This window comes from Labrus bergylta, chromosome 2 (assembly GCF_963930695.1).
Source record: "Labrus bergylta chromosome 2, fLabBer1.1, whole genome shotgun sequence".
NCBI lineage: Eukaryota > Metazoa > Chordata > Actinopteri > Labriformes > Labridae > Labrus > Labrus bergylta.
In genome coordinates, this window is record NC_089196.1 from 9,753,492 (window position 1) to 9,770,007 (window position 16,516).

Genomic DNA, 16,516 nt, shown 5'->3' on the forward strand with positions numbered 1-16,516 from the left:
GACCCCTTGTGTTTGTGAGATTGTGAATAAGAGGCATTCAAATAAAAAAGAGAAAAGGAGGATTTAGTTTGGTTGAAAGGAGCCTGGTCGTTATAGGCACCAATTACTGAGACCATTCGGCTCTGGAGTGAAATGATTATTAGTTGAGCCAAGAGATACCAATGAATCACAAAAAAACACTTAATCTTCAAATGGCTTTTCATTACAATTTTATAGACTGTGACAGTGTTATATAGAAATATAAACCCACCTCTTCCCGTGCCACTGCATGACTTTGATTCAATTCCCCTTAAATTTGAGAGTTGCTGTAAATTAATTCTGTGTCTACTGGGAGTCCTCCATTTCCAGAGGGTCATCTATAATACATGATGGGGTAAATGGTTGGGACCTGGTGAAAGCGGAGGCTAATGTTAGATTACAGCAGCTGGAGATGACCCAGCAGCAGGCTGAGAGCTGCAGAGAGCAGGGCATGGCAGTAATAAGCCACAGCGGGATCTCACTGTGATGCATCAATGGTCTACACACTCACATATAGACAGCGCAATTAAACACCCAATGGAGACCAGCAAAGCACGTCAGCAGCGTTCCTCAGTCATCTTACAGTAGTCTGAAAGAGGAAACAGTAATATCTGGGCATGTGTAACGTGGAAAATGAAAAGATGAACATTTGAATTATGTGCATGTGGACGTTAAACATTTTTAACTTCAGCAGTGGATTTAGGAGAGATCGTATGACACTGTGCTAGCTTTGCTAAAAGACTGCTAACAATCTAAAAGGCTATTTCCTTCATGTGGAACAAACATATTACCCGTTGATGATATATTTTCTATTGATCTGCGGATCAACATAATGTAACTATTGGTATGTAAGAATCAGTTATTCCAGACTGCTCCCAATCTTAACATGTTCCTTTGGGAACTCTGGAGGAGTTGGTTGGTTTATCCAACAATCATAGCCTAGAGATACCTGAAATAAGTAGCCTAGAACATACAAGCCCTAAAACAGCCAATCAGAATTGTATACTCTCTATTGCTAAAACATGCAAGTTCTTGATTAGACATTCATATACCAAGTTTGATTTAACTCATCTTTTTGTACTTCTCTTTGTGTCTCCCTTTGACATGTGTCCTATTTGTCTCCTCTCCACTAAGTATGAACAAGATCAAAATGTAAGAAGATAACTATTTAGGATTGGAAAAGCACGAGACATCTACAATAGTACAAATGCTCGGATTCATATTTTTAAAAAGATTTCTCTGCATGCAGTTTACTTTCTAGTTCATTTGATTGTCAGCTGTTGACTCTGGTGTTTGTTCCTTATTTACCAGTCGATCTGCCGCCTTCCAGTCTCACAGATAGCAGTCTTTTGTTCAATAATCTGTGGAAGAACTGCCTGTCTGCTTTATCACGGATCTCTCTGTTAGCATTCAGCTCGATGCTGTGGCTGGTAATGTGCTCTGGGCCGTAATTTCTGCCTGTGTCTCGCTTGGATCTGAAAATAAGTGAGATTTATGGTGTCAGCCTGAGTGACATGGGCAGCATGAGAAGTAGAGGCGCTGCCCGTGCTGGTGCTGCGATTAGCCTCTTCTGCTAACACATCCACATTCTGACCCCTGAGTCCTGGCTACAGCAACAAATGAACAGGTCAAGCACAGTGGTGAGCTGGTGAGCTTTTTGGGCCTGCATTATTCATGGTGCAGTAAGGAGAGGGGAAGGCAGTAAATATTGTGTGTATAGGCTTGGCGTGTACTCCTATGAGGCTGTCTGGGAGAATAAAAGCTATATAGATGGACCCAAAAGCAGAAGTCAAGCTAATGAAACGATACACCCAATCTGGTATTTTCACTACCATCACTGATTACTTACATTGGAAATTTGTCATAAGGTGCTTTTTGATCTTTCATGTAATTTGAAGAGCAAATGCATTACAAGGCAGAATGAAACACATAAATAGTGAACAATCTTGTATGATAAATTTAATATTCATAGTTCTGATAAACATTTACATCCCTTGGTGATAAAGTATGCTGAAGAGCAAGGAAAATTTGGACTGGAAGCATAGTAAATTATACGCTGTAGACATTAAACGCCACTCATACTGAGTCCTGAAGCTATTAAGCAGACTAAAAGAGACATGTCCTTTCATCAGTTCCTCTCGCCACATTGTGCGACGCTCAATGTGGCACTTCCTCCCTTCTATTCCAGTGGGCGTTTAATTGGCTAGAAGCGAGAAACATGGAGGAGAGTGGGAATAAAGGCCTTGGTAGCACCATGCAGAGCGATACATCACCGCATGACAGCGCATTGAAGTGGTGGGATGGTTGTGAAGCCAACACACTGCCTTTTAATGAGGGTCTCTCTCTTGCTCCGTTCTCTTCTCTTCCCACTCTTCCTCATCCAAGAATGAGCCAGTTCCCCCCTTGTCTTCCCTCTCCAATCTTCTTATTTTCTTCCCGGCTGACTGGCTGCAGTACATGGCACACAAAGACCCGTCTTTAGCAGGTGGCAATGGCCTCTCTGAGGTACATGCTGGTCAGAGACCTGATCTTCAAATTACTGCTGGCCGTGACTGGTAGGGAGAAGATTAACTTGATGGCTTCTTTGACCATGGATCTGCTCTGGAATGTGTCCGTTTAAAAGGAGAGGTAATGGGAGATCATGGTGAGGATCGTGTGGACAGAATGAAAAGGTGCCTGTGAATTAGCAGGCATGTCGATAGCCACCCCAGGAAGTACGTAGTTCAGTAATTAAGAGACATTATGGAAAGGGCACTTCAGTCAGTGTCAAAATACATAGTGGAAGTCAACCACACATAAGTGGTGATATGTCAAAGATTTGAATTGTTACGTTGGAGGCTGTTATAGACTGTTGAAGATTACAGCCCAGAGCAAATTAGTGGGTATAATTCCACTTTTTTAGGCCCACTAGTTCTTTATGACCACTCATATCTGCAGGCAGTGCCTGTGAAATGATTGGCTAAAGATTGACCTCCTTTTATTAGATACAATTGGTCTTTGCCAATGAACTAGTCATAAATTAAGCATAGCATTAGTTGAAGATGAGTGTTCGACTTGTACTTTTAAGTGTACATAAGTAGGCTGACATCAGTTGCTTCTATCAAGCTTTGAAATCATATAAAATATGAGGGCGTGTACAGGTGGTCTAGGGTGGCCCTAAGCCCCTCTGTATTTTGATGTGCCACCACGTAATCCTCAACTTCAATTGGCCATTAGCCTGATCAGAGATGGGTTATATTTTCAAACCAACTTTTTGGGCAGTTTGGCAAATTTCTGCTAGTAGCTTGAAATCTTCTTGTTGGTACCCTCATCTGTCATTTTGGACATATATTTTCTTTTTGAGTCCCCAAAGAATTAAGTATGGGAGATTTATATTTTGCAAATCTTTGATGTTGTTTTATTTAAATAAAAAAGAAATACAAAGGAATGTAACATTTGCCTCAAGTAAAAACTATAGACTGTATATCAAATGGGTAACATGCCCTCAACCTCCTCCAGTTGTACGAAGAGGAAGCAAAAATACCCTGGTGAAATATTTCGCATTGTAAGCCAGAGTCTGCGCAGTAGGGATCGGGTGGAGGAACTGAGGTATTGATGTCAAAAACACGCATTTAACTTACTGATAAAACCGCAAGGATCCATTTGGATGGTACAGTCAACAGCAGAACACATTCCTTTGTCGCTTTTAAACAGACTCTCACTGGCATAACTAACGACGAAACTGGGATTGAGAAAAAATTTATAAAATGTAGAATTTGATTTTATAGATGGGCCAATTACCCATCCATTCAAATAGAGGAGGCAGGGTTTATGACCTTTACTGTAGCCAGTCAGTGGGGGGCACTCTAAATCTTTTGGATTCGCTTGAGGCGAGGTGTTGCCTTGTCCATTCTTTTTTTAAATACCTTAAATATTATTCTTTATATTTGTAGAAAATCATTTGATAACAGTCAACTTTGAACATTTGTCTTTCTCTCCACATACTAACACTTTTGCTATCCCAGCTACCTCCATCCACACAAACTTCCAATATGCTTACCATTGCATTGTTGATACAACATTTTGGATGGGTGTGTCATCGGAATAGATATTTTTGGAAATTATTCTTATTGAGAGTGAGAGAGATAAATTGGTAAATGTTTTGCAGTTCAGTCCGACAACTCACATTTGTAATGGTTTTGAAATGTTTACTGCAGCAGCAGAATATAGTTTGTGTTTGGCTTCAAGGCTCCAACCTCATCACTCCTTGCAGATGCATTTTACACGCAGAAATTTGAGAAGTGTTGAGATGATATCTTCAATCCCCCTAATCGGAGCCTACAGGTGGATGCTGGGGTGGTGGTAGTGCTGAAAAGAAGAGAGCAGTACTGATGGCAGGGCAGAAGGAGAGACAAGAAATCTTAAAGCTGAAATTCACCTTCAATTGGGAGAAAATGTTTGTCAGGTGATTGTGGATCATGACCCCAGTCATGTGTGAAATCATCACAGTTCAGGTCGTCTGCCTGTGCTAGCGCCAGCTGGTGACCATTTAATAAGTTAGCTTAGCAAAATATCTAAAATCAGCAACTGTACAGCTAGTTTATTAAAAATATTTTGTTTGTTGAAAACATCTAAAAAAAACAGGTATAAAAAAAAATTATTTGGAGTTTAGGAGGAGTTTATTTGCTGTACTTTTCTTTTAACTCTTGCCAAATAACCACCTTAGAACCACAACTTGTTCAACAGGCAACTTGTTTGACCCTGATAAGCCGCTGGCTGCTTCTCTGATTCTTTGAGGTCACTCAAAAGGCAAAGACTTTCCACCCAAATCTAAATGTTTAAACTTTTGCTTTAAAAGTTAAATTCACTGACTAACTGTAAGCAGGAAAGCATTTTACTTCTGAAAGTCTGACCTGAATTTGACTTTTGATGATCAAACTAGAATGACTAAAGCAGTATGATAAGCCAGAGAACATCAAAAGACAAAAGCATCTTCCACTGATCTTTCCCCGACATTTCTCAAAGTGACTTAAAGGAAAGAACAAGCTGTAAATTCCAAAGAAAATACTAAGCATGGCGGATTCAGAGATGAGATAATGTATGTTGTATTGTTGCTCTAGCAAACTTTGAAAGAAAGACAACCCCTATCTTGTTCATTTGAGCTGCATAGCCAGTCATGCAAGAGGATTCACGAGACGTTTTATAGACAGTGATGATGTTTTGGTCACATTCAAAGTCTCTAAACTGTAAATGATTATTGACCGCACATGATGTACGGGTAAACTCTGACGTTGTGGAAGTGACATGATGCTGACAAGGCAAATCCCACCATAAATAATAATTAAATCATGAACTGTTCCTGATTCCTTTATGAACAGCATTTATTCTATTCATCTTCAGTGCATCTCATGTAAACATGCCTCTCTATAATATAAAGGAACATTATTAGAAAGACTATTATTATCAGTGTCTGAGGTACAAGATATAGGTAGGTATTATTGATGGCTGGTGCTACAGAGACAGAGCCGCCCTCTGGAGCCCCGTGCCCATGAATTACACCTCATGCTGTGAGCAGGAGCTTGTGAATAAACCATGTCTGAACAGGGAAGTACAATATTTTAAGTTTATAGGACGCATTCCCTGCAACTCTCATGAATATGATACCTGTAATACATCTCGATCAATGGGTCAGGAGGGAGGAGCAGGTGTCCCTGGTGAATTTTAACAACAGTCAGACTCAGCTCTGGAAGAATCAAGGTCAGACACCAGGGACACAGCCGGTGCTCTGCTCTTCCCTACAGATGAGAGCTGTGGGGGCTCAGGGGAGGGATGTGCTGGGTGCTTTGACTGATGCTTGCCATGGTACAGAAACGTCTCTCCGGTGCCCCTGTTGTTCACCCATTGAGCAAGGGCCCAGAGGCCAGAAGGCGAGGAAACAACCCTGCCCGCGCCCGTCTGCTCAATTTCAGCCCGATATCTATCACACTCAACCGATCGATGAAGAGTTCTTCACCAGCAGCCAGCCATGCCTGCAGGAGATGACCTCCTGATCTCTCTCTGATTTCTTCGCCCGGCTCTGATCGAGATCCATACTGCCAGCTTAACTTGGCTTAGCTTGGCTTAGCTGCCCTCTGGACACATACCTTTCTCAGCAGGCACAAAGGTCAGCCCCACCATAGAGTCCATTACTGCAAAAAGAAAAAATACACAAAGTGCTCTGAAACCTATGTGGGCCAGGATTTGAGTCAGAATAGTGGAACTGGGCCAGAATGCGAAGTGGGGTGTTAACAATTACGGACAGATGTGAAATCTGGACATTTACTGTGTCAGTCTGAGATTGAGCCATCAGTCTGGATCCTGCCCTTCACTTCATCCCTCCACTCTTGTCTTCCTGTACAAACTCTTTTCACCATAACTGACAGGGTTAGCAGAACAGACAGGACTACAGTAATGGGGTCCAGGTTCCCAGCATTCAATTAGAGATACAAGAAAATAAGTGGTTCCAAAGGGTGCAGGTTTTAGCAAAGCAAAATGGCAAAGCAAAATGAAAGTGGTTTAAATGTGTATTATGCACTGCATTGTGTGACCTTCTCAGAACCGCAACAGCACAGTAAACAATTTATTTGACTCGACTGTTAAAGGTGGTTTCAAAATCATTGTTGGAAGGTTAGCTTAATGCTAATGGTGACTGATAAGTTTCTGATGTCACGGCACACCTTACAGCAAACAGTTAGTGCAGAACCAGGTGCATTGAATAAAAGCTTTAACACTGCAAATGCCAAGTGCCGTAATGTAATTGTGTTTTCTTAAAGGTAACAACCCATTCCACTCACTTTGAGCTCCTCAATTATTAAAGCTCTTCTGTCTTTATGACTGACATTGGAAGAAATCAGCAATAAACATCATATCTGTTTTTCTTTAGACAAAGTAACTCAAGGTAGGTCTACACTGCTAGACAAAAATGAAAACATAGTACCTCACCCTCTTACTTCTCCACAGGGGGTGTTCAGACAACATCAGGGGGCGATTAAAGCAGTATTTGAAAGTGTGTATCAGGGGCTTTTGCTCAAGGCAAGTCTGTACCAAAGATTCATAAAGGGATGATTTAAAACCAATAAAATGATGTGACCTGCAACATTTTAAGACATGCATGTTTATCATATTGACTACACAGCGACACCTTTCTTCTTTACTCATTTCTTTCAACTTCTTTTTGGAAATCTCCTTCTGCCCCACAGGGACAGGACGTCAACGTAACAGCTATCACATTGCATCAATATGACTTTAAGGCAACATGCTCTTCCCTAGGTTTCATTGTGAAAGAGATTCAGTTAATTCCTTTTGAAAGCTCGCCATCTCTTCCACCAGCTTGACCTACATGAAGGTACTCCCGGAGCACCCCTAGAGTTAGGACTATAATAACAAAGAAAGTATATTATTTGGAGATTTTGAATACAGACTTGTGTGTACTTTTGACTTTTCTAAGTAAGTATCTCCTTTTAAGACCTCATATCTGTTGACAATGCAAAAAGCTAATGTTTGTGTTGTTTTTTTGACAATACCAGTTAAAGTTACCTTCAGTTCATTATTAATGGAAGATTAATGAAGATAACTTTTGGATTAATGGTGCCCACCTTGGCCTATGCCCTTGGCTAATGTATAAAAGGGGTTAGCGTATAAAAACACTAGAACACTTTCGGTATTATTCTAACTGTCATGTTAACATCAAATCTTCATTTTTCTACATTAATGTGCTTTTGTTATCGTATAAAACAGCATAATTATAAAGGAAGTAGTAGTCAAATTAAGAAAAAAAGGAAAAAGAAAGTAAATGAATGAATAAATCATGAAAACCTTAATTGTCAAAATAATTCTGTTCAATGTTAATTTTAACACAATTTTGAATTTTTGAACGATTGGATTGTAAGCCGAAAATGTGTTGAATAAAGCTGATGAAACTCTGTTTTTCCCTGAACCTTTACATTTTGATTCTGCGTTTATGATCCACTCTCCTCTTGTCCATGTTTCTGGTTTGATTCTGAATACTGAACACTAAACACCAAACACAGTTTTAAATGCGGTATTAGTAGAAATGAGTCCTACGTTTTAAATCCTGTGATGGCAGAGGAGTAAATGATCATGGGATAGGTAAGCCCTGCAGCCCCAAGGACTGTGATCGTGTTCTGGACCTGGTCACCATTTGTCACAATCTGCTGTCCTAATTAGCATAACACGTAGAATGCCACACATGCACACTGCTGCAGCCTCAATTAGTGCTTCCACTTAATCATCAGGCCCTAAGCTGTAGTAGATAATAATGGATTGCTCACTAGGGGTCCATCCATCAGCTGCTTATTGTAAACTGTGTGACTCATGCTATGTGGAAAAAATGTGTCTGGCACTTTCTAGCAAGGTGTACGGTCTTCAGATAAACAGCATGAATAATATTACCTGCAGCCGTGCAGCATTTCTGCAGGATTAGCTGGCATACAAGGGCTTATGTCTGTATGTCTAACTGTGTGTTTGATAAATGGATCCCAAGATTTCACTTTCCTGGCACAGAAGATGTGCATTGCAACAGAGGGAATGGAATCGAAGAGGTAAAATGAAACATTCATTGGTGGATGTTGATAGATGACTTTATCATGTGAGAGCACAAGTGGCCAGAGAAGGCCGGGGTGATGATGTATTGTTTAACGATACATCGGAGCGGTACGTGAATACAAACGGCCGCTTTCATTTCTCTCTCATCTCTTTGCCCACGAACGCTCGTGTGAGTGAGCACAGTTTGGTGTCTCGGGTCGGAGCAGGAAGACGGATGAGTCCAGATATGATGTATGCCCTGTCCTCCTGCTCCTGCTCCATCACCAGGCGTCCACAGCATGGGTAATGATGATGAGGGCAGCCTGGACAGGAGCATATTACTTCACGATGGTGAAAGATAATGGACCAGCCTCCTACTGTGCAGGGGAATCTGCTCAGGCATCCAATTACCGCCTATAAGATCCATCCCGACGTGACCCAAAAAAACACATCGCTCCTTTTTACTTTAAGTGAAATAGAGGATGCCAGCGTGAGGAGGCGGAGGGTGACGCATGGAGCAAATTAATCTACATTGTTTATATATTAATGTATATTTGTTTGGGGCAAGATGAAATATACAAAGAAAAAAGACGGGATGAAAACGTCTAAGAAAGCGGGTGAAGAGAAGACAAGCATGGACAGGCGAGCACGATTAAAGTCGACAGAGAGTTCTGAGGCATTTCCGCGCGCTAAACTGACTAAAACTTTTGAGTACTCTTCTCATTTTCTGCTTTTGAAATAATTGCTGCATTTGCAGAAAAACGGCTTCACGGTTTGAAATTGGTGACAAAGTGGTGAGCTATGCTCTGAGCTCTCCCCGTGCAGGTGGGACTGTGACAACACACAGGAGGAGCCCTCTTCAAAGGGAAAGGAAGAAAGGAGAGGAAAAAAAAGACTTGTCTTTAAAAACGATGTCTCCGCTACCCTAGAGGTGTCACCTGTAGCAGAGAACATCAATTGGCTGTGAAAATGCAATAAAAAGAGCTTTTTATAATAATCAATTCCAGCAAAGGTGCAATAACTCATGTCATGAAAGGGCAGAGAACACGTCTGAGTATCCATTGAAGTAATAGGCCATGAATGTGATCAAACCCAAAATAAGCTTCTCATTACACACTCTCATCAGCTTTATTACATTACAACCTTTAGATACCGACAGTCAATGGATCCTCATTCAGCTTCTGAGGATTATTTCTGGTTAAAACTCAACTACAGAAGCTTTTTCATTATCACAGAATAGAGTCAAACGTATTAGACTAATTAAAGCTAATTACAGATGAAAGGACCTTCTCGAGCAAAACCACCGAGCTGTTGTGTCAACAGATGCCTTCAGCAGCCTCTGTGAAGTCCCCCCTCTCAACTTGATTAAAAAAGATCCAAGAATTTATCCGCACACCCCCACCCAACCCCTCTTCACTATCTCTGCACACCCCCCCCTCCCCACCCCCCCCACTACACCCCCACTCCCCTACCCCCTACCTTCTAGCCTGCTCTTCGTTTTCTTTCATCTGTAACCTTTATTCTCTGTCCATGTAACTGATAAGGGAGGGAATGGTAGGGTTACACTCATCATGATGCAATACAGTACGCCATGACACCTCATGCAATGCGCTGCATACGATGCGATAAGTGGCCCAGGGTAAAAATAATATCATGATACATGATTCTGCCATAATTGATGTGCTACAAGAAAATCATGGCATGATGAACAAGTTAGTGAGTTACTTAAAGAGTTACTGCTTAATTAATGTAACTAGTTACTTGTGAAAGTAACTTTAGCGTTACTGTTTTTGCTTCATTCCTCATATTAATGTTCAGATTATTTAGTGTTGCTTGTGGCAGGATTGTGCTGTGCGCACATTTCAAATAACACTGTAGTCATTTCCAATATGTAGCTATAATAAGAACTCTTAAAGCAACAGACTCAGTTGATCTGAAGTACGTCGCTGACAACATTATTTACCTTTTTAATTGTTTTACCCTCATATATTTTATTCCTATTGGTGAGCATTGGTCTCTACTTCTAAATACATTTTTGTTTGTATCATTTTTTGTCACTATTTTAAGTTTTTTTTTTTTCTTGTTTTAGAGTCGCTGTGAAACACTTTGAATTTCATTGGATTTGAATGAAAGGTGCTATATAAACAAAGCTTGCTTGATTCATTGATTGAACTGGAGCATCTATTTTGGATGAAACTGGCTTGATTCTAGATGGTAACCCGTTACTTCGTAATGTGTTACCTAGTAATGGGTTAGTCCCAACTGTTCAAGTCTATTCTCACAAAAGTCAGGAAGAGGATTTTTTCAAACCCCTAATCACTTATCATAGTCATGATCCAATGATATAAAAGAAAGAACTGTCACAATGCCAACCATATGAGTTAATCTAAAGAGGGTTTCAGTTCACATTATTTTGAGCAGTAGTGCTGTAGTTAAATACAAATGCAGTTACGTAATCACATTCCTTTAAAAAACTCTATTGAGCAATATTTTTCTATATCGACACTGACTACCTGTGATGTTAAATTGCTTATACTGTTGGTCCCACTGAGGATTTAGACTCAAGTCTGCAGCCACAGTTTTCTGACATGTTCAGCTCGTTACTTTTGCTCTCAGAGAATCAGATTTCTATTTCTACAAAGAAACAAGAGAAAACCAGTAATATTGGACTTTTTTTGTCCTCCAGCTTTGAGCAAGAATAATCTGACGGGATGTCAATGTGGCTCGGCTTCTGCAGGGTGAGTGTGTAATGTTTAAAGCTTGCCAAAAGACATAAATTGACATTTCTCAGACCTGTTGCTGAATACTGCTGCACCACAGTCTAAGAAAATTCCTCAGATTTTCAATATCACGTCTACAGAATGACAAAGTGTGCAATTTACACTGGGAATGGAAATGATGCGTCAGACAACAGGTCTAAAACTCCAAGGCTAACTTGGAAATCTGCAACACGTACACCCAAGGCCAGTCGTATAGAGGTTCTTGTTGTAAGGCTTACATTTCTGGACCTCAAAGTTGAAAAACATATTGCACTCTGTCACCTCATACTCTTTTTTTCCCCACCTTTTTATATCTCAGAAAACTAAGCTAGGAAGATTACAGCCAAGACTGTTCACTTTAAGTTGTAAAAACACGATGGTAGATCCATTCTGTTGCTGGCAGACTTCTCTGAGTCAATATGTTTGGCCGCTACTCTCCTTAAATATATTCCCATATCTCACAATAAGAATGCCAACTGAATGTAACTCAACATTTGTTTCATGACTGCATGACCCTCCGCTGGTCTCGCAGTCAGTGCATCCTATCATATTTTCATGTATTCAATCCACCTACATTTCATACAGCAAGTCCTGCACATCTCCATCTGCATGACTCTATTACTGCGTCTTCAGTTCTGGGTACACAAACCTGTTTTCTATCCAAATCACTCAGTTTGTTCTCCCTTTGGCGCAGGATATATTGTCATGGTGGGGGTGACGTGTGTGTGTCTGGCGCGTTTGTGTGTGTGCGCGCTTACATTACCTTACTTCCTCTTCTCTTACAGCGGCAAGTGAAGCAGGGGGAAGGGAGAGGAAGTTATCTGTGGGCCTTTCATGCCACAGTGATCCCAAGTAATCTAATTCAGTCTTCCTTTTTCTCGCTTGTGTGCTTCTCTCATATTGGTGCATGCAGATTGCAAAAACCTTGCATGCTCGTGTGTGTGTGTGTGTGTGTGTGTGCACATGTGTGTGTGTGCGTGCGTGCATGTAAAAGGGGAAAAAGGGGGACAGAGGGAGTCAGATGGAGTTAATGAGTTCTGAATGTGTCTACATGTATAAGTATTTGTGTTGTGTGTTAAGTAGCATGGGCCAGCTGGAGATGCAGTGCACCTTGGGAAGTTGTCTGAGGAGGGGGAAGCATTTGAATGAAGATGAAGCAGAGAAGTGACGAGAATGAGTGTAGCTTTATACTGTAAAAAAAAATAAAAAATGATTATCAGTGTCCCAATCAACCTCTTTTCAACAAAGGTCATATGATGAAAACATTTGAAATGTGAGAATCAAAGGTACACGCAGATGAGCGATCCTTTTGAATATACTGTATCTGCATGATAGCAGCCGCTTCACTGAATCCCTGACAGGCCGTCTGAACAGAACAGCGAATCAAAGCGAAGAAAAGTTAAAATCAAGCCTTTCTGTATAAGCAGAGTAGTCAGACACACAGCTTGTCTTTAGTTTTGGTACACATGAATCGCTATTCATCTTCTCTCCTGAGAGGCTCCTGCCTAAATTATCCTGCCCCTAATTGATTTAGCCAAGTTTAGAATGTTTTTTTAATATCAGGTTAATTGAGATGGATCTTTTTTTTGCCAACGTGAAAAAAGTGGCATGATTTATCGTGAGCCATTAAGTCCCCTCTTTTTCTGTAATATGGGGAGAATAACCAGGATGAAAAAAGCAGGCAGTTTTGCATTTGATTGATGCATGCACGCTACATTTGTGCGTTCATTCCAAGAATTCATTTTGTAAGAACAACAAGGTTTTCCCTCTGATATGAAAAGCGCATCATGAAATTAAGATTTTTATATAACTATGCGATATCATTGGCAAATACTTTACTTTGTTTTATAAGAAGAGCTTATGCATACACAAAACGCAAATCATCCATGACATCTTTATTTGGGGAAACTTTATATTCCTAAAGCAAGCCAGGAAAGCTGTTGATACATCAATGACACGATGTGAGCTAGAGAACTCAAACAATAGTGCAGAATTAAACACACAGCATCAACTATCCTGAGAACAGATCAGTGGGTGAGAATGCACAGCGTTCCTCTGAATCCAGGATCATCCACCCACACTCATTTATCATCTTCTCGGCTACAGGCAATACTTAGAGAGAATAACATCGACACAGCACTGAGGTATCGTGAGCATTGGAGGCACCAAAATAGAAATGAATGCCACTTTTTGTTTGTAATCAGCGCTCATACGACAGAACGTCTGTCTCTTCAGTCGACATGATTGATGCCAGTCATTTTTCCACCTGAATGTTCTTGATCTGAATAAGAAGCAGAGTTCTCGGTGTGGCTGAACAAAGCTGCAGAGATGGGTAACGAGTCGCTCTGTGAGGTTCTATAGGGGGAGCTTTGGTTAATCTACACAACAGAGAACCTGCGCTGCTCTCTGAGGGAGACAGATAGCTCGAGGCGCACCCTCAGGCCAGAGCGCAGCTCTAGACCCCATCCAAGGTCTGCTGGGAAATACAGATGTTCTCTTCCTGCTCCTAAACACAATCTGCAGACACACTGCAACAGTACAGCTCTGCCCTCTCTGTCACAGCAGCCGTGTTGGTATTCAGATCCAAAAGTATATGTATACGCAAATATAACTGTACGAGTTAAAGTCAAACCATCTAAATGGTATGTATAACACAGAGAACCTCTTTCAGACAGTTAATGTGTACATATTACATGGTTGCCTTTTTAATAATGTGTGTTAGTATTAAGATGTTGTAGCTGGTTAGATTATTATTAAAGGGGACATATTATGAAAAATCCACTTGTATTGTGTTTTTGAACATATATTTGGGTAACCTGAGTGTCTACCGACTCACAAAATGTGAAATAAACCTATCCAGTCCTTTGTTTTTGGTCTGCATCAGTCTTACAACACAGAGAAAGGTGCTCCGTTTCAAATTTGCTCAACTTGTGATGTCACAAGCTGGATTCTGGTAAAAAAATAAAACTCCCCTCCCCTCCCCTGATATCATCACCCATGGAATCCAGCCCCCAGCCTGGAACAAAACTTTTGAGCAGGTCACCCATTCTTATTCTTACTACAGAGGAGCGATGTCTACCGGGAAAACTCAGGGGGGGCTCATTGTGTTTAAAGAGACACACACACCAAAACGGAGCGTTCTGAGAAAGCTGTTTAATACAGGGTCACAAACCTCCTCTGCTGCTTGATTCATGTTATATTTTGACCAAAGCACAGCACAGATGTTTCATTTAGACCATAGGAGACTGTTTTAAAAGGTGGAAAAGGGGTATAATATGTCCTCTTCAATATATTTCATTTTGTGTAAGTGTAAGTGTAACCAAGTCTTGGTAATATTATGTAAGTCATAAGTGGATATGCATCCATATAATATATTTACTCAGTTTTCCTATGATAATGAGTCATTGCCGGTTGTTTTCTTGAGATCTTTGACTTTATTTATCTGCTTCCCAAAAAGAAAAAGGACAAAGGGAAACTTACCTTATTAGTGTGGGTATCGGCAGCATGGCATGTTGTAGTCTGGCCTATCACAGTGTCAAGCCTGGTATATTTGTTTTCTAGATTACCAGAAAACTGTCCCGTAAATCATCATGAAAAACAAGTTTTATTTTGTCGAGATAAGGACATAATAAAAAAAAAACAGCTTTGTTATCCTGAGATAACGAGAAAAATAGAGATCTCAAGAAAACTACTGAAATCAACCTGTTATCCCAGGAAAACCAGCGTTGTTATCTCAGCTCAAAGAGATAGATAAGTCAAATTTAAAAAAAACAATCAGAAATGACTCTAGGGGAAATAAAGTAAACCAAATGTACTGATGCATGTTCCCTCAAGGCTTCCTTAAATATAAGTACAATATGTGTTTTCTGTATTTTATTTATTCTGAATATGTTATTTCTTTAGAATGTTTTATCTTTTTCCTGTTCTCCATCTTTCCATCCATTATACCACTTTTTCCCATTCAGGGTCACGGGGGGGCTGAAAGCCGATCTCAGCTCTCATTAGGCGAGAGGCGGGGTACATCCTGGACTGGTTATTTCCTGTTCTCAATTTTATTTTTTTGAGCAACAAAACACTTGATTATAAACAGGCAGATGTTGGATGAACATTCAGATCTGTTGTTTTTTGTGTCAGCAAATTGTGTTTTATATCACCATGCTGTTTTTGAATTAAATCTATATCTTTAATAGTTTAAAAAAAATACAATATTCTTTAAAAAAAGAAGGAAATGTCCTTGCATTCTATCTGTGAGAGTCTTAAACACTGTTTGTGTTGTTCAATACTAATAAAAGACATATTTTTGTAACATCTAACTTCATTGAAAATCTGTAAAAAACAAAAAAAAACTGTGACAGGGTCTTGAATAAATTCATGTTTGTCCTTCAGGCTGCCACCAGGCATGATTAAAGTGCAGCGGTTCTCAGCCATCTCTAATGCAAAGTATTCTATTCACGTTCTGAAAGAACATTTATGCAAATGTTGGTTCAAAAACTCACAGTGTAGGATTAAATAATATTGTACCCTACAATAATTCACATTCAGACTGATTAGTGTGCAGCCGTCTATCTGGCCGAGGCACTGAGTTGGAAATGACATCACTCACCATGGCCAGGGGCACGATGCCCGCCAGGTCCTCCTGAGCCAGCCGGATCTCCGTCTCAGCCTCTTGTGTGGTGGCTCGACCAGTCGGGTACTCCACCTGCCAGGCCATCCAGCGGCTGCCCAGCGGCTCTGGAAAGCTCTCCAATTTCAGATCCACCTGAAGCACCCTCTGAACTCCCATGTCAGCCCTGCCAGAGTGTAGAAAAAAAGAGAGTGTCAGTGAATGGTTAAGCAGATGTCTGGATGAGAGATGGAAAAAGAATAAGTCTGTGAGCAGATCTGTGATGGTGAGCTCATTCAATCTCTAATGACGACAAACCGTGCAAGAAGATGAATGTGTCTGTGGAAGAAATCTATGACATTTTAGCTGCTGAGATACCTCAAAATGTCAATCCCCGTTGGGTTTGATTCTCCGGTCAAACTGTCTGTTTCTAAGGAAAATATCTCTCCCTTCTTTATGCCTTGTACACTTTGCACGGGGGATGTTCACTGTAAATAAAACCTATAATGTCATGGCGTCTCTTAAACACAGTTCAAACTAACACATCCCCCTGCTCAGATGTTGATGGTCAGGT

At 40.5% G+C, this 16,516-nt stretch overlaps 1 protein-coding gene across 3 annotated transcripts in view; it reads right to left on the minus strand.

The window, feature by feature from the left end:
- The window catches only part of si:dkeyp-14d3.1 (transmembrane protein 132C), a 164,642-nt gene that overhangs the window by 23,980 nt on the left and 124,146 nt on the right, over positions 1-16,516 (minus strand). For all 3 annotated transcript variants that reach the window (XM_065964220.1, XM_020632932.3, XM_020632931.3), the window contains one exon: positions 15,943-16,129. In XM_065964220.1, the coding sequence (XP_065820292.1) occupies positions 15,943-16,129 (187 nt within the window). The remainder of the gene's footprint in view (positions 1-15,942; positions 16,130-16,516) is intronic.